This window comes from Diabrotica virgifera, chromosome 2, assembly GCF_917563875.1.
Source record: "Diabrotica virgifera virgifera chromosome 2, PGI_DIABVI_V3a".
Lineage (NCBI taxonomy): Eukaryota > Metazoa > Arthropoda > Insecta > Coleoptera > Chrysomelidae > Diabrotica > Diabrotica virgifera.
In genome coordinates, this window is record NC_065444.1 from 9,699,945 (window position 1) to 9,721,465 (window position 21,521).

At 33.5% G+C, this 21,521-nt stretch overlaps 1 protein-coding gene across 1 annotated transcript; it reads left to right on the plus strand.

The window, feature by feature from the left end:
- The first annotated feature begins 6,573 nt into the window (after positions 1–6,573).
- LOC114332019 (odorant receptor Or1-like) lies at positions 6,574–14,972 on the plus strand. Its single transcript, XM_050644440.1, has 7 exons — positions 6,574–6,586; positions 6,642–6,892; positions 9,530–9,775; positions 9,866–10,171; positions 13,901–14,005; positions 14,200–14,358; positions 14,919–14,972. The coding sequence occupies exons 1-7, from the start codon at positions 6,574–6,576 to the stop codon at positions 14,970–14,972; spliced, it is 1,134 nt and encodes a 377-aa protein (XP_050500397.1).
- Positions 14,973–21,521: the final 6,549 nt, after the last annotated feature.

A 21,521-nucleotide genomic window follows, 5' to 3' on the forward strand; every position in this document is an offset into this window, starting at 1 on the left:
AGCAAAGTAGGCGGATCCTCAATGCCAATTTTAGGTCTCTGTTACATAACACCTTGGACATCCTTCTAAAAGCGGCTCTAGCCTGCTCTATCCTAGATCTAATTTCGCCGTGACTTTCTGCGTTAAAATTTAGTTGCTGTCCAAGGTAAACGATTTTATCAACTTGCTCAGGTTTGGTATTATTTACATATATAGACGGTTTTATATGCTGCTGTTTACTTATTACGAGTATTTTGGTTTTCCGTATGTTCAGATCCAGACCTGCCTCCCTACAACTCTCAACGACACTATCAAGTAGTGTTTGCACATCTTCGTGACTAGAAGCTAGGGGTACTGTATCGTCCGCATATCGCAAATTATTGATGACTTCACCGTTCACAAGTATTCCTTCTTGTTTTTTAGAAAGAGCTTTTTTGAAAATTCTTTCGGAGTAAACGTTGAAAAGCAGTGGTGACAAGAGGCATCCCTGCCGTACTCCTCTTTTAATATTAAGAGCCTGTGATTCCAAACCATCTACTAAAACTGATGTTGTTTGATTCCAATATAAATTTGCAATTATTCGAAGAAGAAAGAACTTCTGTTGGAGTGAAAGTAAAGACAAAGATATACTCCAACAGAAGTAAGGAAAAGAAAAGAAAGTTGTATCATTATCCTCTGTAAATATGTTCTAGATAACTCGTTTTTTTGTTTTTTACAATATTTAGGAGTTCTCTCTCAGTCCTCATTCTTCTGAGCACCTTGTTGTTGGCCACGTACTCTGTCCAAGAGATATTCAGCATCCTTCGAAAAACCCACATCTCAAAGGCTTCTATACGCCACATACTTGTAATTCCGAGAGTCCATGTTTCTACTCCGTATAGCAATATGGAATAAATGAATGTTTTTACAAATTGATATTGGATATTCAATGATAAGGTAGAGTTTATAAGGAATTTTTTCATTCTTTGGAAAAGCGCACCTATCATACTCTATACGAGAACGTATTTCGCTCTCTTGGTCTAGCTCGTTTGTTATCCAGCAACCGAGATACTGGAATCTTTGAACGGATTCTATCTTCTATATGTTTGTTTTAGATAAGAATATTAATGTCGACATTTGGAGCTCGTGTAACAGCCATTACTTATGTTTTATTTGTGTTTATATTCAGCCCCAAGCTATCTCCCTCTCTGGTTATGACATTCAATATTCGTTGAAAACCCTCAGAACTGTCCGCAAGAATAACGGTGTCGTCTGCGTATCTTAAGTTGTTTACGTATTCTCCTTTGATTTTTATTCCTTCTTCAATATTTTAGAGGGTATTTTGAAAGAATTTTTCGGAGTGTAGATTAAATAATAATGGAGAAAGTATACATCCCCGACGAACTCCTCATTTTATTGACATTTCTGCCTATGTTAGCTATATCTAAATATGTGCCAAATTTCATGTGAATCCAAGCGGTTCTTTAAAATTTACAGCAAAAACCGTGAGTAAACGGACTATAAATGAAAAATGTCGCTCGCATTCGCTTTCACGATAATATACAGCTATGCCAATCTCGCGAATGACGTATGGCTACACACGGCCATGATTAAGAGTAACGTTTAAAAATAAAATTATAAAGGTTTGTCGGTAAAGGAGATCTCGAAAAAAAAAAAGAGTATGCGAAACAAACGCTACATGTAAAATCACTCTCTGACATAAATAATTCATGAGAGTGTTACCCGTTTCAATGTCAACCTTTTCCCGTAAAAACTAAATATCTGGAAAGTATATTATATTTAAATTTTAGCTACACTCAAAAAATGGTTTAACAATTGTGTGTTCAAAAAATTAAAATATTTTAGAGAAATATTTATTTTTTTTAACGAATTATATAAAAATCAGGTCAATTAAAATTTTTGAGATGCTCTATTAAGAGCATTAAGATGCTCTATTAAGAGCATAAAGTAGCGCGTCATCAATATAACTTTGGGAGATAGTATCATACCTTTTTTCGTAAGGTCTGCGAAACTTTGGCAACAGTGGTAATCATTGACATTATCTAAGATCAATATTTTGACAATTGCCTCATCAATTGACCCATTGGCGCGCTAAATGGAAGTAATAGAAAACAATTTTATTGTTAGTAAATAAATATTTATAAAATAAACCAAAATGGGTGAAAATTTTAAGTTAACATAGGTATTTGCACGAAATAATCATAAAACAATAATAAATAGTCATTTCGTTGTGAAGAGCCGTCTCATTTTATTTAGTTCACAGAGCGCTAAATGCACTCTAACTAGTTTCAAGACCTTTTTTAAAATAGAACTTTAAATGTACTTTTCCCATTTTTAAACTATTGATAATATTTTTAGAAAAAAAATCCTCCTAAAACTTTATATACTCGCATTACAATTCGAAATATTTTTACGTAAGATATAGGTACTTACCTACATATAATTAAGACTCACAATTAACAATAATCTATTTTTTAAAATAGGCCAACAACTTAGTTCTATTACACAAAAATATAATAAATTAACTATAAATAAACACTACTTTCCTATGAAACAACAATAACGAATTCATAAAATAATACACTACTGCACTGAACAGATATCGATAAAAATAACAGAACAGATAAGAGAAAATATGACGCAGGTTTGTCAAAATGACAGTGACAATTTCTCTATGTTGCCTAATTAGTTATTAGTTAAAATATGTTCGATTTCTTGTAAGAAATAAAAAAATTTTAGTGGGTCCAAAATGACACAAAATCTAGGCATGGGATAAAAAAGTTTATTTGAAGAAAGTGTATTTATTTGTTTTTCTTAATGGCGGTAAAGGCTCCTTTTTGCAATATTTTATTTAGTTATAGAGTAATTTCCACATATTAACATATTTCTAAATTTGGGCCCTGTACCGCCATTCTTTATTACATTACGAATATGTGTGTGCCAAATATCACGACAAAATATTCAAATTTACGGCCGCAATCTTGGACCGCGTTTGTTGCTACCTGTTGATCGCTACTGTTGCCTCTTAACATATTTACGTCTTTAGTGTCGTACTCTACGGAGTAGAAAGCTGAGTTCTTACAGATGATGCCACAAAACGATTAGAGGCGTCTCATATAAACACAACACAACTAACATAACTATTCTGCGGAGGCCAAGAAAAGACAAAGAAATTATTAACACCGTAAAGAACAGAAAATTGGCTTACTTCGGCCACATTATGCGTAATAGTAAACACCAACTTCTACAGTTGATTCTACAAGGCAATATTGAGGGCCAGAGAAGCCCTGGACATATACGTATATCCTAGCTGGCCATCTTAGGAAGTGGACTGTTCTAACGTCAACTGATATATTTCGAGCTGCCGTGAATAGAATAAGATGGGTCAGTGTAGTCGTCAACATCTCTCTAGACCTTTAGAAGAAGAAGTTAACATATTAACCGAAAGGTTATGTTCACAGCTGAGATGTTCTAGGACTGTCTGCTTCAACGAGCTCAACCGAAGGTGAAACGAAAAATGAGTCAGTTACAGGCGCTATTTCCTATGGTATATCCATTCTCAAGTTAAGCTCGGACTCCAGTTTTAAGATGTACCTATATGTATCAGGATTTTGCTTGCATGATAAATAAGGGTAATAATTCTCTAATTGCTATAGACGGTTAGTGATTCTTTTTTATAGAGGACTAGCTGACCCGGCGAACTTCGTACTGCATTAGAACTAAATAATGTTTAATGTTGAATAACTAAAAATTACCAGAAAGCGAAAAAAAATACTCAAAAATATTATTTGTGTATACTTTTTTCTGATAAAGAGTATTTTTTGTAAGTATTAAGATTAAGTATTAAGATTGTAAGTATTATGTGACTCAGGGTACGTGTTACCAATTTCATGTACAACAACTTTGTTTATAATATGATCAAATGCATAGTTTGCCAGTCTATAAGATATATACATGCATAATGAGTAATGTACAAGCTAATCTTGTTATTTACAACGTCAGTATTGAAAATGTAGACCACTATATACATATATCTTGGACATACCATTAAAATCGGCAAAGAAAAATAAATAGCCGAAATAAAAAACGCATACAATTGTCTTCGGCAAGTTAAGCTTTATCTTGAAGAATAAAGATATACCAATTGTCTAATGTCTAAAACGTAGAGTTTATGACAAATGTATCTTGCCTGTAACTATATGGACTGGAGACCATGGCCTTTATGTAGACAAAGAAAACCTTAGAGCAGCTCAGTACAACCCAAAGAGCGATGGAGAGGGCCATGCTAGGGATTAGTTTGAGAGACAGAATTCGAAATATCGACATTCGTGAAAGAGCAAAGATTACTGATGTCGCAGAACGTATAGCAAGGCTCAAGTGGCAATGGGTCGGACTTGTTGCCCGAGATAATCTCGAAAAATGGACACAGAGACTAACAAACTGGAGACCAAGAGAAAACAGCGAGGAGTAGGCAGACCACAGAAAGGTGGGTAGATGATATCAAACAAGTCGCGGGCAAGCAGTGGATGAGAATTGCCAAGAGTAGAAATCGATGGAAGCAAATGGAAGAGGCCTATATCCAGCAGTGGACTAACACAGGCTAAAGAAGAAGAAGAATAAAGATGTAAAATATTTAAATGCCTGGCTAAACTGCTTTGTCATCTGCATAAGTTGCTGTGGTAACTTCTGGTGATGTAGGTAAATCCGCAACGAGTATCAGGAACAGCTGTAGAACGAGGGCACGACCTTGAGGTAATCCAGCAATATTTAGGTGAACTCTGGTATACTCATCATGATATTTTGCAAGGTAATCTAGATCTTGTAGGCATGCCAGACTTTGTCAAATGCCTGAGAGATGTATAAGGAAATTCGTTAGCAATATTTTCTATTTTCCAGTCAGTGACTGGCATATTTGCTGGCAAAACTGATGAATTTGTTCAGTGGTAGCATGCTGTGGCCGAAAAACAACTGGTCGTGTGGTGGTATTTGTTTGTCAATTAAATTAGCTCTATTCTGAATAAAAGCAGTTTGTCTAATATTGTAGATATAATGAGGAGCAGGCTCATAGGTCTCTAGGACTTTATTTTCTCTGAAATTTTTCGAGTTTTGGAATTAAGATTATTGGGGCTAATTTCCAAACTAGAGGAAAATATCCTGTTCTTAATACGGCGAGGCGTTATAGAGTTGTGTGAGATTAAGTAGGGTTTTTCTTGGTAGTTCTTTTAGGATTCATACGATAATTAGGTCAATCAATTATTGACTTTATTGAGTTAATGTAAATATTTTTAGAGTAGTTTCAAGTTGATAGGGAGATTCTAGATAAATTTGGATTTCAATAAATACAGTCGGAAAAATGAAAGAATGCCCATGAACGATCACATCAATCACTTATTTTGTATTTGCTGTCTTTTTCTATAAATAACAAACGATTGTTGTAGAAAAAGACAGCAAATACAAAATAAGTGATTGATGCGATCGTTCATGGGTATTCTTTCATTTTTTCGACTGCACCTATATTAGGATGTTTAACGAAAATGTTGGCTTTCTGGTTATCTGGTTAAAGACGGCATGCAAGATATATCTGTGAAGTAGGTTAATTTTGGATGCATAGTGACAAAAGAAAAATAGTGATGATTATGTAACATAGCATCGTTTTAACAATTTTGGTCTTCTAAGCAGTGGTGGGATCAGGAGATCATTTATGAGTGGATTTGGATGAGATGATACTCTTTTGAAGTACTTTGTACAGTGACTGATGGTTACTTCTTTAACAGTTTCAACAGTCCGATCATCATGAATAGCAGAGTTTGGCACATAGCATAGGGCACTACAGACATCACGAAGAACTTTGGAATGGAAATTTTGTAGTCATTGCATATTTTTATTACCAGCAGTATAATACAATAATTGTTCATCAAGAGTTACTATAGCGCACATTTAATGATACGGTTTATGATATTCAATTTTTTTAAGGAATACCTATATTATGACTTTTTTGCGCTGTCCCGGCCAGACAGCAATCTTACACTTTTGGCCAAGAAACGCATAAGCGCCCAATACTCCACAAGGAGGGATGGAACGAGAGAGAGAGATATTAGGACTTTTTAGGATTTTATTAGTTATAGCGTAACTCTGATTAACTAAATACAGTCAAACCCGCTTATTAGAATACCTCTTAAAGGAATATCCCGGTTTAAGAAATAGAAATTTGAGGTCCCGAAATATTTCTATTAGCGACCAATGATCGGTTATTAGAATATCCCTGTTATAGGAATACTTTTGATTGGCACGAACGCTATTCCAATAAGCGGGCTCGACTGTATTATATTTTTTATTATTGGTTTTTTTATGTGAGGCATTATCATTAAAAAAACATAGCTCACGATATATTTAGGGGTTCCTTGGACTTTTTCTGCTGTAAGTATTATTATATCAATTATTTAAACCCAGGATAATTATAATAATTGTCGAGATTTTAGTAGTAGATTATAAGAAAATTATAGTTACTGAATTTTTCAATAAATAAAAAACATTCCAATATCTACATTTTAGTAGTTCGCCTGAGGCAAGCAAGCAAAGTTGTCTGTCACCATAATGCTCTTTGACAGTAAGTTGTTACAATTTGATAGCGTTTCCAATACTCCTAACATTTTGCTTTTCAGATATTGCTTACAGAGTTTTGGGGACGAGGGATTATGCAAAGTTGTTTCTGTGGGTCCCCAAAATTCTCTTTCAAATGGTACAAAAGTGGCCAGGAACTGAACATTTTCGAATCAAGGCATTTATATCTAGTTTGCTTTGTGGATCCCTAATGGCCTTTATTGCAGTAGGTCTGTACAATGACATGGAGTTTGATATTAATGCCATTGACAAAAACATGTATAATCTAGCATTAATTATAAGCACATTTCAAGTAAGTGTTACCTTTGTTATTTCAATGTTTCTATGAGAGAGAACAATCCGTTTCACATAACATGTTACAATATTTTTAAATTAAAAATCCCAAAATTTTGCAACAAATTTTTATTTTTTATTTTATATTTCTAAATACTTTCTTCTGAATCTGGACTAAAAAGTACAGACACAAAAAAGTACTTGTACAAACAACTCCTCAATGAAATACATCTGAACACAAATACAAATTAATGAAAAAGAAATAACAAAAAAGAAGATACAGTTTTCGGAAAAATAAAAAATTGAAACTCACAATACCACAAATTGTATGTTTGCTTATTAGTGAATTATTAATATTTTTATAATTACACCACACGTTTAACTTGTTTAAATTAAAAAATCTTAATTTTTTTTATTTTATTTTGTTTAATTTATTTTATTTTAATTTAATTTATGTTTATTTATTTTATTTTATTTTATTTTATTTTATTTTATTTTATTTTATTTTATTTTCACGAGGAAGAATTTCCTGTAGCTGGCTGGATACCGTTAATTACAAGTAAAATTTAATAAAAAATTTTGTCTTGGTAAAAGGTATATTAGTTTAAAAAGCCCCTATAGGGCTACAAACATAGAAACAAAACGTTTTCGATCTGTAACAAGAGCATCATCAGTGTTACCTAAAATAAGTATGACCATATTAATTAAAGCAAAATGTTAAAGTTAAAATTATGACTAAGGTAAAAGCAAAGTTTGGTTATAAGAACATGGTGAGCCAACCAAAAAATACAAAGGTCAAAGCCTTTCAAAAACAGACTAAAAGCCTCATATAGATGCAAACATATCAAAATCCAAAGGGTGGATATAATTCCTATGGCTACGGCCCTATGGCAACATATGACTCCCACGCGTTGTAAGTGGGTCAGTAGGTAACAATTAGGTCATTGTTTATGGTACAAGCAATGATAACAACTAACATCAGTATGTTGGAATTACAAAAATACAAGAGTTAGTTGGAATAAATTATCTAAGATGTAAAAAAGGGGGCGAATTTAAAAACCTGCAATCATCAATGAGGTATAAATGAATTGATTGAGCAAAGATAGGCAAACCAAATTACAGAAGGTATGTTTTGTAGTTTGTATTGGAAATAGATAATTAATATTTGTGACCCAACACAAATGATGGCTGATAAAACTGGCTGAAATAAAGATGACACAAATAAATAGGGGTTGTGATATCAAATGCTGAGAAATGTTGTAAATGCAAAAACTTGTTTATAAGTTAATAGGTTATAGATGGATTCATCAACACGAATTTAAAAGACTGAAAAGGTTGTTTTAAAAGCTTAGTCCATTTTTTTTTATTCTGTCCTTTTATGTTGAATAACATCTAGGGTCTAGGGCAAGGAAAAATTAGTAAAATTGGATAAAAGTATCTAAGCTATGTCTAAAGTGAGGTCAGATGCAGCTAAGTGTTGAGTAAAATTGTTGAGTATGTGGGAAAAAAATTAAAATTGTGTTTATTTAATTAAATTCAGAGGTACAACAGAATAAATGAAAGGTGGATAGATAAATGAGGTCATGGAATAAAAAATAAATTTGATATCAGATATCTGATATCTGCTTTCAAATTTACTTTATCAAGAAATAGAAGTAGTAGAATGGAACGATCACAAAAAAGAAGGCTTAAAATAAACGAAACGAAAACTAAGTACATGACCATCAAAAGAACACCTGAGAATAAAAATAATATAGCAATAGACAACTACATATGCTATTGAACGTGTGGGTGCCTTAACATATCTGGGCACAGAAATCAATCAGAAGAATTCCGTAAGTAGCGAAATTAATGCACGTATTTCCAATGGAAATCGTGCGTACTATGCTAATAAAAGATTGATGACATCGAATTTATTAGACAAAAGAACCAAAATGACTATCTACAGAACCTTGATTAGATCCGTAGTAACCTATGGTTGTGAAACCTGGGTAATGACGAAAAAAGTTGAATCCCAACTCAGGACATTCGAGAGAAAGATACTGAGAAAAGTATATGGCCCAGTGCAAGAGGATGACGACACATGGAGAATCAGGAGAAACGACGAGGTTAATGAACTGAATGAAGGGTACGATATTGTAAGATTAGTAAAAAGTCAAAGACTGTCATGGCTGGGACATGTTTAACGACAAGAAGATACGAAAACAACAAAGAAGATATTAGAGTGGAAGCCGGTAGAAAGGCGAAAAAAAGGAAGGCCCAGGACGAGATGGTTGGATGAAGTAGAGGACGACCTGAAAACCATGAATATAAGACAAGGGAGAAGAATGGCACAAGAGAGATCTGAATGGAAAGACATAGCCAGACAGGCAAAGACCCATCCAGGGTTATGAGGCCAAAAGAAGAAGAATGGAACGATCATAATAAGCCGAATGACAATAGAGTAGTAAAGACTTCGACAGACGGTCCCCCAATAGGAAGACGATCAGTGAAAAAACCACGAAAACGATGGAATGACAACGATGGAGGCATATTTAAAAACACAAAAGCTCATTGAGTCCTGTCTTCAGCAGAAGAAGGAGAAGAATTCATATATTGTTAGAATTGGCTAAACTTTAATCAGTACTATCAATTATAGTTTTTTGTATCATTTTAGGCTTCATATAAGACTATTGTTATGTGGTACAAAGCCTCAGAACTAAAAGAACTTTTAGATGACATCATAACAAAATTTTGGCCTTATAATTTAGCAGGCGAAGATTTAAGTAAACGTTTAAAAACGTTTTATTTTATCATTATGATTGTAATGTTATCTTTATTAAGTGCTGCGTTCTTGTTTGGTATCGTATTTCTGGTGGTTCCACTATTTGCCGAAAAAAGACAACTCCCATTCCCAGCCAAGGTAAGATATCTAAAAAAATTATTAATTAAAATCATTTCAATTATCAACCGTTTTAAATATAAACTTATATACCTGTGTCTTAAATTTTAGTATTCATTCGACTGGAGTCCTTCTCCTATTTACCAACTCGTATATCTTTCACACACAATAGGATTTCTGGTCGTAATGGTTTCCTGCATTCTCGGAGTCGATTGCATGTTCTTAGGTATTGGCGCAAGTGCTGTCACTCAATATCGGATATTGCAGAGGGCTTTCGCTTATTATAATGCACCTGAGATGAGGGAGGTTGGACAAAAACTGAAAGAACTCGATAGGGAAGGATATGCTAGCGTTTATGACGACAAAGCCGAGTATTTTACGAGATGTTTAAACCACCACTTACTACTTTTAAAGTATGTATGTATGCTTAAAATTATTTTTGATTTTATTTATTTACCTATTTAATATAAAATTTAAAATTTAAACATAAATTGATTTTTGCTATGACCAATCGAAGATTCTATATCAGTCGCAGTATAATTGCAGGATATGGCCTTACTTCTTCTTATTCAGGTGCCATCTCCGCTACGGAGGTTGGCAATCATCATAGCTATTTTAATTTTTGAGGCAGTAGCTCTAAATAGTTATTTTGAGCTGCATACAAACCATTCTCGCAGGTTCTTCAGCCATGAAATTCGTCTTCTTCCGATGCTTCTTCTGCCATCCATCTTTCCTTGAATTATGAGTCTCAGGATGCTATACTTCTCGCCCTGCATCACATGTCCGAGATACTGTAGTTTTCTTTCTATAATTGTAAGTTCAACTTCCTGCTCTTTACCTATTCTTCTCAATACTTCGTTGTTCGTAACTCTATGTACCCAGGAAACCCTCATAATTCTTCTATAGGTCCACATTTCAAACGCGTTAAGTCGTCTCATTGTCTCTACATTTAACGTCCATGATTCCACTCCATAGTATAGTACACTGTATACATAACATTTTGTTAGGCGTACTTTAAGAGCCAATGTTAAATCTTTGCTACATAGGACCATTTTCATTTTCATAAAATTAGAACGTGCTTTTTCGATTCTGACTTTGATTTCTGCAGTGTAGTCATTATTTTCTGTTATAAGTGTTCCTAGGTAAGTGTACTTTTTTACTCTTTCGATCTGCTGGCCCTCTACTATCAAGATTTCGTTATTATTATGGTTGTTTTTACTAATTTTCATAAACTTCGTCTTTTTGATATTGAGAGAGAGAGTCCATACTCCCTATTACACCTTACTATTTTACTCATGAGTCTTTGCAGGTCTTGTAAACTATCAGCTATTATTACTATATCATCTGCATCTCTGATATTGTTAACTAAGACTCCATTTACTCTTATGCCGACTGTTTCGTCTTCCAGAGTTTCTCGCATTACCTCTTCAGACTAAGCGTTAAATAATAGAGGTGATAGTATGCAGCCTTGCCTGACTCCTCTCTTTATTTCCATTTCTTCAGATGTTTCTTTTTTAATTCTTACTATTGCTCGCTGATTGTAAGAGAGGTGTGTTATTAGTCTTAAATATCTTTCATCTAGGATTTTAGTTTTCAGAATTTCCATGAGTCGATCATGTTTTACTTTATCAAACACTTTATTGTACTATATAAAACAGACGTAAAGAGGACGGTTAACATCTAAACATCTCTGTGTCAGCACGTTGAAGGAGAATAATGCCTCTCTGATACCCATACCATTTCGGAACCCATATTGAGTGTCACTAATATCCAGCTCCAGTTTAGAGTGTATTCTGGCGTGGATATTTTTCAGCAGAATTTTCAAGGTATGTGACGTTAAGCTTATGGTTCGGTAGTCACTTCATTCTTTGGCATTCACTTTCTTTGGCAAACACACAAATGGTGATGTCAACATTTCTCTAGGGATGATTCTCGTAGTATAGATAGCGTTGAACAGTTCTAATATTATGTTCAGGTTTTTCTCGTTGACCAACTTTATCAGCTCTCTAGGTAACTCATCTGGACCAGCAGATTTATTGGTTTTCATAGAGTCTATTCCTGACTAACCTCTGATTTGGTTATCTCTGGGCTCACATCTCCGGTTTGTCAATCTACGGATGTACTAGCTTCTCTCTGGTCATGAAATAGTTCCTCGATGTACTCTTTCCATCGTCGTAGCTTTCGTTCTGTCTCCATTATAATATTTCCATTTTTGTCGAGCAATATATTTGAGGTTCTTCTATTTCCTATTCCGGCTAGTCCTTTGACTTTTTTATGTAGGTTGAAGTTGTCATATCTGTTTTGTAGTTCTTCTATTTCTTTACATTTTTCAGAAAAGTAGGTTTCTTTAGCCTCCCTAATTTTTCTTATTTGGTATTGAAGCTGTCTATAGCGGGTCTTATTGATGGTTATGTTTTTTCTTCTTTCATTCATCAACTCTAGAATTTCCTCCGTCATGCATTCTTCTTTCTTGCATTTGGTTGTTGTAAGTACTTTCTTACTTGGCCCTAATATAGAAGTTTTGAAGAATTGCCACTGCTGTTCTACGTTGCGATTATTTCCTGGGTTTATATCTAGAATTGTGTTGATTTAGTGTTTCAGATTTTCTTTTGTTACTTCTGACTTTAGTTTCTGTATGTTAAGTTTATTGTTGTTGCGGCTTTTTTGCGTCTCTTTTAGTTGAAGTTGAAACCTAGCAATTAGAAGACTGTGATCAGAAGATACGTCCGCTCCTGGATATGCATTTACTGACTGAATTGAGTTTTGATATCTGTGCTTTATTAGGATGTAGTCAATTTGATTTCTGACGATTTTATTGTCTTTGTCAGCTGGCAATTTCCATGTATAAAGGCGTCGTTAGGTAATTTAAAGAATGTATTTGCGGCTATAACATTATGCTCCTGGCAAAATTCTATTAGGCGATCCCCTCTGTCGTTTCGTTCGCTACTAGCCTCTAAATATTTATCCTTACTAGCCTCTAAATATTTCTGGAATTCGTTATGCGAGCGCATTTCTTCACAATATTATAAAATTAAACCTATATTATCCTTTTAGCTAAACTCAAACGTGTGCATTGGAGCATAACAAAAAGACCTCATATTAGACGACATGACCACGATAAATCACTGCTATGATTACAAATATCTAGGTCCTAGGTATTAATACCTCGAACGATGGAACATTAGACAGAGCCAAAAGTGAAAGAAATACGTCAAGTGGAAAAGCCGTGTCAATGTTAAACAGCTTTTTATGGGACCAATCCATCAACAAATAAAAACAAAAAGAGGATATATGAGACCATAGTGAAAAGTATCACTTTATACAACTGTGAGGTATAGCCACTGAAAGAAAGATCACTTTCTACGCTTATAACAACGGAAATGGACTTTTGGAGAGCAGCAGGGAGATCAAGAAGAGACAGGATTACCAACTTACGCATTACAGAAATAATTGGAATCAAACGAACACTCACCGATGACTTATCGGCAAAACAACTTATCTGGTTCGGACATATACAAAGAATGTACGAAGTAGCGATTGGAAGTCGGAAAACGGCGGAGAACGTTATAAACCGACATGTAGCAGTAATAGTAGCTAAACTCAAAACAATGCTTGTTCCTCAAAAATTATGCCGATAGTAATAGATTTTAAGATTTAAGAATTATTCTGTAAAAACTAATTCCTTCCTACTAAAAAAATGTTTTTCAGGATTGTGAAAAACATGAATAGTGTATTCAGTTTGATTGTACTTGTTCAACTGCTATGTAGTGTTTCTGGTTTATGTCTGGGTACCTATATGATGACCAGGGTAAGTTTTTTCACAGTTTATTCACATTATTTTACAGTTTATTGAGTCGTTCATATATGCAGAAAACTTGAATATTTTAAAACAGTGACAACTAAATTGTTAAAAAATAGTGTAGTATTCCATTTTGGACATATACTAGAGTAAAAAACTGCTCTCGTCGTGCTAAAGTGCGCCGAATAATATATCGATTGTAGTATTGTGGCGACTTCAAAAAAGTACTTTCGCTTACAACTCTGAAACCGGAAGACAGAGGTCAAATTTCAGACAAAGGAGTTTTGTTTACGACTTATGAGTGAAAACAATATACCAATAGTTAATCAGTTACATATACATTTTAGGACGAATTTACTGCTGATAAACTCATTTTGGCTGCTGTATTGGCTTTAGGTTATTTAGATCAACTCATGGTTTATTGTATTATAGGCAACGAATTAAACTACCAAGTAAGTAAAACTGTTTTACTGATAATCGAGAAAGCGGTCTGCGGTTGAATTTAAACTACATTTATTTCGCAAATTCGATATTTCGTTGAATTTTATTTTTTTTTTTTAACTTCATCACGACCTTACTACACAACTACACTAATTGAGTTACAATTAGATACAAACATAACATACATAATTCTTTATTGTTTTAGGCAAGCTTGTTGCCAGAATACATCTATAAATCCAATTGGGGAGAACTAGAGAATAGATCATTGCAAAGAGATGTTATATTTCTCATACAACATTCGCAAAGAGTTCCACAACTAAGTGCTTATGGTCTTTATGATATTAATATGAATTCATTTGTTAAGGTAATTTAACAAATGGTACTAATGGCCAAAGCTGTCAGAAGCACGTTCAGCTAAATAAAAAAAAATTAACAAATCCATACCCATTTGAAGATGGTTTCATTTTCATTGCTTTGCGTCCTTTCTGTACTTAATATTGATCTTGAGATGTATCTACCTTTGGGGTCATTTTCTGGTTCATGTAATCATCTTTCCTTGTTTACTAAACGTGCATTTAAAAGTGTATGTATACTGAAATGTATGCTTTTATAAACTTTTCAAAATTTTTTTCCTGTACTCAGCTATTCTGGATCGAACTAATACTTACCAAGTAAATCATTTTAACTTTGTGTAAATCTTAGATTAGCTTATCTTAGAGTAATCGATTTGGAATGGAACAAAAGACATTTTTTAGAATTTCACAATAAAGTCTATCTTTTAAAAGCAAAAACCGTCCGTCAATGAAAGCTTTTATTAAAACAATTAAAAAATAACAGCCCTACATAATTTAGAAACTTTTTCAATAACCATTTTTCCTTTTAAGTCTGTAAATATATATTTTAATATTTATTTTTATATTTTAGGTGCTTAAGCTGGCATTTTCCTTTTACACCCTACTCTCTAATATTTCAAATTAATCCAAGGGTTTATTAAACTGCAGACAAATTGAGTACGGACTTTCTAATGCGGATTTGTTCACTATTTATTAACAACTGTTCCACCTTGTTTTATAAAATATGCCATGTTAATAAAAGTGTTAAAATTGTTAAAAGTAATAATGTCATGTGCCGTGTTGGCTTACCTCGTAGTTTATTTTATAATAAAAATGCATTTTAATCCACGACATTAGTATTTTGACTTTGTTTATATATTCGAATATGAAACAAAAATACCATACCTAAATAATGATACTCCTATTTTTGGTACTTGAATTTATATCTAATTGAATCATTTATTTCAGAAACAACCTCAGTCACATTTTGGCGATTTTGATTTTATTATACCAACATGTATTTCTGTGGGACTAAGGTGGTTTCAGAAATATATGAATATTTTAATTCGTTATAAAATCAACCATGCTTACGGGACTTACGTGTATTCTGCATTAAATTGTGTGTAACCCACTGAAATATGTACATGTTGGTGTAATAAACTTAAAATTGCCAAAATGTGACTTAGGTTGTTTCTGAAATTAGTGATTCAATTACAGTAAACTATCGTGATTTCTGCAATGTCATTTTATATAATTCTTAGTTGCTGCAGTTCAAGTTCACCGCTTTTCATTTCAACTTTAAGGGTGTCTTTACTACTACAATACACCTACCCCTTATAGAAATAAAAAAATGTATCACATTTGGAGATGAGTAACGTCTTCTTTCCCTTTATATAAAAAATTTCCTTTTTACCCTTTTGTCTCTCCCATTTCTGTTCATTTATCATTCTTGATATATATTTTTTATATTATTTAAAAGACTAATTTACTGCTACTTTACGGAAGCTGGCCATCTCTCTGTATTATATGGCCGCACTTCTTTATCATCTACTATTGACAACCTAACACTGATCATTATTATTGTCAGGTACTGTTTTTAGATCTGCACAATCTAAAAAGTGAAACAAAACATAAAATTCGATTTATGTCGAACGAAGCTATTGAAGATTTCTGTTGTGACATTTTTAACGAATTTTTTGAAAATGTTTACTGTGCTCAATCAGTAGATGCTAAATACAATGCATTCATCAACACCTTCTTGCTGTACTTTAATAAACATTTTCCTCTTAAAATCACAAATAATAAAAAGCCTAAGTTTACATTTAAAACAACTGAAATAATAGCTGCCAAAAATGAAATGATTAATTTTCAGAGCTTATCGGCTCTAATCAGTCGTTAGAATTCAAACGACTGTTTAAAAATTCTCAACAAATATATAATCAGTTATTACAAGAAGAGAAAAATAAACACTATGAGCATAGATTAGCTAATTCAAGAAATAAAAGTAAAACTTCTTGGCAAATCGTAAATGAACTTACAACACAACATAAAAAAACAAAGAACGATTAGCCATATTTTGAGGATACTTTTATAGGTGCAAATTCATTTAATCGTTATTTTAATGAAAAAGCTTGTACATTAATAGCTAATGAACTTCCACAACTAGGTACGTATAAATGCAACATTCCGCACAGTAAAAACATCTTTCTTTTTAAGCAAATAACCTGTGAATTACTTTCAGAAATAATGCAAAAAATTGAAACGAAAAAGAGTTCAGGATATGATGAAGTATCCATGTACTTGTTAAAAAAATGTTTCCTCATATTTGTAAACCTCTTACGACATATAATAAAATTTTCGCTTCAAACTGGGAGCTTTCCTACCAATCTGAAATTTGCGGTTGTTAAACCCTGCCTAAAAAAGGGGGATATCGATTATTTTGATAATTATAGACCAATTAGTCTGCTTAGCTCATTTTCAAAATTCTTTGAATTGGTTGTCCATGATCAGCTGTTTCAGTTTTTCCTTAAAGAAGAATTATTCAGCCAGAGCCAGCACGGTTTCTTTAAAGGTAGGTGCACCTAGACTGCTCTATTTGAATTAACTAATGAGATATATAATTGTTTGGATGCTGGGAATATCTCATGTGGGATTTTTCTGGATTTAAGCAGGGCCTTTGACTGCGCTGATTTTGATGTTTTATTTGTGAAACTTGAATACTACGGGGTTAGAGGTGAGTAATTAAATTGGTTAAAGAGCTACATTACTGGACGTGCACATGCACTAAAAATTAAGGACAAAACAATGCAAAATGTTCGGTCAGAACCTCTGGCAGTGTCTAGGGGTGTTCCACAGGGAAGTGTTCTGGGACCGCTAATATTTATTATCTGCTTAAATGATTTGGCATCAGTTGCTATAACTAAGGAATTAATTATTAATTATGCAGATGACAGTACACTGTTGGTTTCTTTCTGAAATTTATCTGAACTAGTTCTGGCAGGTAACTCTTTGATGTCAGAAGTAGAAAACTGGTTCTTGAATTCAAGACTAGTTTTAAATCCTGAAAAAACTAAAGCCGTATTCTTTAAAACAAACCGAGGTTCAGACACACCTGACATTATTAACCTAAATGAACATCTGATACCCTTTTCTGAGTATGTCAAATGCTTAGGGATTTGGATTGACCAAAACTTAGATTTCACATATCATATCGAGAATCTCTACAAACAACTAAGCCGAGCTTGCTATGGTTTAAGAATTCTTGTAAAAAATGTTAACATCAATGTAGTAAAGTCTTTTTATTTTTCGAATTTTTTTTTTTCGAGAGCTCCATGTAACATCATAGTATGGGGAGGTATTTAATAGTTAATTTTTATTACAAATACTACAATAAGAAACAATAAACAACATTATTACTTTATAGGTGTTTGTAACAAATATCACAAATAGCACTAACAAATTCGTCCATGACCGAGCACCGAAAATAGCAATATCGTGAATGATACTTCTTCACCTATTATATGATTACTATGTATGTATAATAAATAACACGGAGATTGGAATTTTGATGAAATTTTGCTGCGCTACAGTATGTGTCGCTGTCAACTGCATTGTCCATGCTTAAAATTAAGGTAAATTAAAAAATAGCATCTCTTTTACGTGAATAAATATATTTTTATAAATTAGTCTCTATTTATACTTTGACCAAAATTGAGTAAAACTGTATGATTTGACTTAACGTACTAAAAGATGCCCTATCTACTACCTTTATTAGGAATTAACTAACAATCTCAATTGCAAATCCGTTTGTTCTGACGGTTCGATTTCCACATAGGAAACAGTTGCTTAATAGGTCGCTCTTAGGCCCACATATAAAAAAACTTTACCTCCCTCGTAAGCCTTTGTTTATTCAGTTATTCATTACATGTCGAGTCGGAAAACTTTTCTATTTCGGAAAATTTTCGGCAGAGGGATGATTTGTAAATATAGGGTTTATAAATTTTGGTGCGTCTAACACCTGTTGTACCTTTAAAAATCCTCTGCTCACCTTCGCAGCTAATCTTTGCAGTATCCTAAAGAAACAGAAGAGTTGGTATCTAAATTGCTTATTTGGTTCTTATTTGAATAAAACTATATTTCGGTTCAGATACATTATATTCCATCATCATCAATGGCGTTACAACTCTTCGTGAGTCTTTGCCGCGTATAGTATTGCCTTCCATGTTTGTCGGTCCTGTGACACTAATTCCTATTATCTCACTGCCATTTTCTCCAGATTTTCTTTGACTGCATCGTTCCACCTTTTTCTGGACCGTCCTACAGACCTTCTTCCATCTGGCCTTTCCCACAACATATTGTTTATAAGGCGATTGTCGTTATTGCGTATCCCACGCACTGCCATACATACATTATATTTACATTTAACAATCGGTGTCTAAACCGTAAAAACTGTTTATAATAACACCGTGACCTAGCCAATCTATTAAGACACGTTAGCATCTAAGAACAAAATACGAATTCTCGTGTCTGCACTATTCTGTATTTATACTCATCAACCTATAACAACAATACGTATGCTGCAGTGAAGACAAAAGGGAAGGAATTCTACACTATGCAATTCACAACCCCCGTCTGCAGGTATACATTTTTATTTTATATTAGTATTACTCCTATAGAGTAACTAGGTTCATTTTCCGTTGGAACTTTACCAAGCGGTAGACGGTGGTTGTGAATTGCATAGTGTAGAATTCCTTCCCTTTTGTCTTCACTGCATTATCCATTTGGCTTGCATATTGTAGAAGCCTTGGAGGTGTCACCAGGAAAATTGGCCAATAAGTTTTTCAATTAAAAATCTTTTAAAAATATTTTATTTTACAAATATTTTTATTAGGTTGAAAAACTTAGTATTTTATTTAGCAGATGCCGCTACGCACCTACTATCTTCACGTCAGTTGCAATGGGGGACTAATATGTCGAAAGATTTTTACCTGGAGTAGCGAAAGCAGCCTATGCATTCTCTGAAGAGCCTCTAACAAGGGGTGAAATCGTCGATAAGAGTGCTGGCTGCACTCTCTGATCTAAGTAAAAATTAAGACGGTTTTGGCTTCGCATTACAACTGAATAAAAATGGTATACATTTTTATTAAATAATAAGGTTATTCGAAATTAAGCCTAAAACATATTTGAAGGGGTCGGGGCAATAAGGGACCTAAGCCTCATTTGAAAAGTTTTGAGTAAATCACGTTTAAAGTTTTTGACAAAATCCTGAAATCACATTTTTATATTTTATAATGTTTACCTTAATTCCTTGCATTCATAATAAATTCTTAAATATATTTTTTCAAAGACAGATACAAAATGACACTGCATCTTTTAAGAAAAAAATTATTAAACAAATAAATGTGGCTTATGACCTTTTTGAAAATAACAAAATGAACCATTCTAAAATCAAGAATATACCTACAATATTATCTTTTATTAAAAAAAAAAATCGGTTTCATCATCCCTGTCTACTTCCTCTGTTTTATCAACTTGGTTATAGTCTTCTTTAATGTTACTTGTACTGATTCCAATAATACTGAGATAAAACTGCTTGTTTGTGAGAGGAATATATTGTAAAAGTTTCTTTATATCCTGAATTTTTTTGATGTTCAGTATTATTGGTCCTCCATATGTATATTTTTTAAGCTTTTTGTTGTCACCAAACTTTACAACCCTCTTACCAACATTTACTTCATCAAACGCTCCATTTAGGGCGTGTTTAATAAATATGGAATTTGCGTGTTCGCTATCGAACCAAGAAGGGACCAAGCCACCTACTAAATAAAATACTTTTTTGGTCTTAAAACGTGTTATTGACAAGTGAATTTAAATATAATATTAGTGTTAATGGCTCTTTTTCAATAAAAAAATTTAAAACAGGTTATTTGGGGCTACGTTTTACTAAAAAAGTAAATTTAATGTTATTATAACTTATTAAGACACAAGCCACATATCCTACAGCAAGAAGGTCTCAAGCCACTAAAATGTTTACTTACCTTTTTCGGAGAAGATTCATAACTTTCACTGGAACTCGTATGCGGAGAATATTCTCGATCCTTTACAGAATCGTCAGAGTCAAAATCCGAACCAGAACTACTGTATTTTTCCTTATAAAATAATTGTTTTTCTTTCAACACTCTCCGATCATGTGTCGCCATGTTGATTTTACTGTGGCTTATGACGTTCTTGCTTAAAAATTTTCCATGATTTTGCAAGTCGGCAACAAGGTCATTATAGCCTGGTAACCACATTTATTGCCCAATAGCCGTTAAACTTCGCTGGTGGCTTGAGACCATTGTTACAGGGCCCATTTTACTAAAATCTTCAAATTTAAAAAAATGTGGCTTAGGTCCCTTATTGCCCCGAGCCCTTCATTTTATACTTCTTTTTCTTCTACGGCACTGCAGCCCAAATTGAGCCTTGGCATCCTTTACTTTTTGCCTCCACCCTTGTTTATCTGTGGCTGCTCTTCTCCTTACATGGACTCCTAAAAGGGCTTGTGGGGCGCTTTTTACTGTGTCTTCCCAGCGCTTTCTAGACTTTCCAACCGGTCTCTTTCCCTGCATCTAGCGTTCAGTGCTCTTTTTGGTAGACTATCCTCTCCCATTTTTGCAATCTTTGTATTCTAATGAAGTCTGACAGGGGTGTTTATTTTATATTTTATACAGTCTCATAATATCACTACAGCAGGATTGTTTGATATATCTTCAATTAACTGGTAATATTTCTCGACATATTTTTAAGGGTACTCCAGTTGTTCGTTTCAATGCGATCCTTTAATGAAAAACGTCTGCCTTTTCTGAGGTATTTTTTAAACTTGTATTCAATTTTTAAACAATCCTGTTATTTGTTCTATTTATGTGCGAACCTACTGCTTCAGTGTTTTTGTTTTAGACAAACACAACACGCTTAGGTAGCGCTTTATATCGTGAGCTAAGTCGACTAATTAGTGCAAAGTTTTTAGTAGCATATACTTCTGTCCCATTTAAAGTTCATTAGCGGTTTGTAAATAGTTGCAATCAGCAACGAGAAAATTCCAAGAACAGAATGCAACTCGAATTTATTATAAGGTGTTGTGTCGTCGCTTGTGAGTATTAAACTATTCCTTAATGAGGTACAATTTTCCTCTTCTTCTTTTACAGAATATCACACA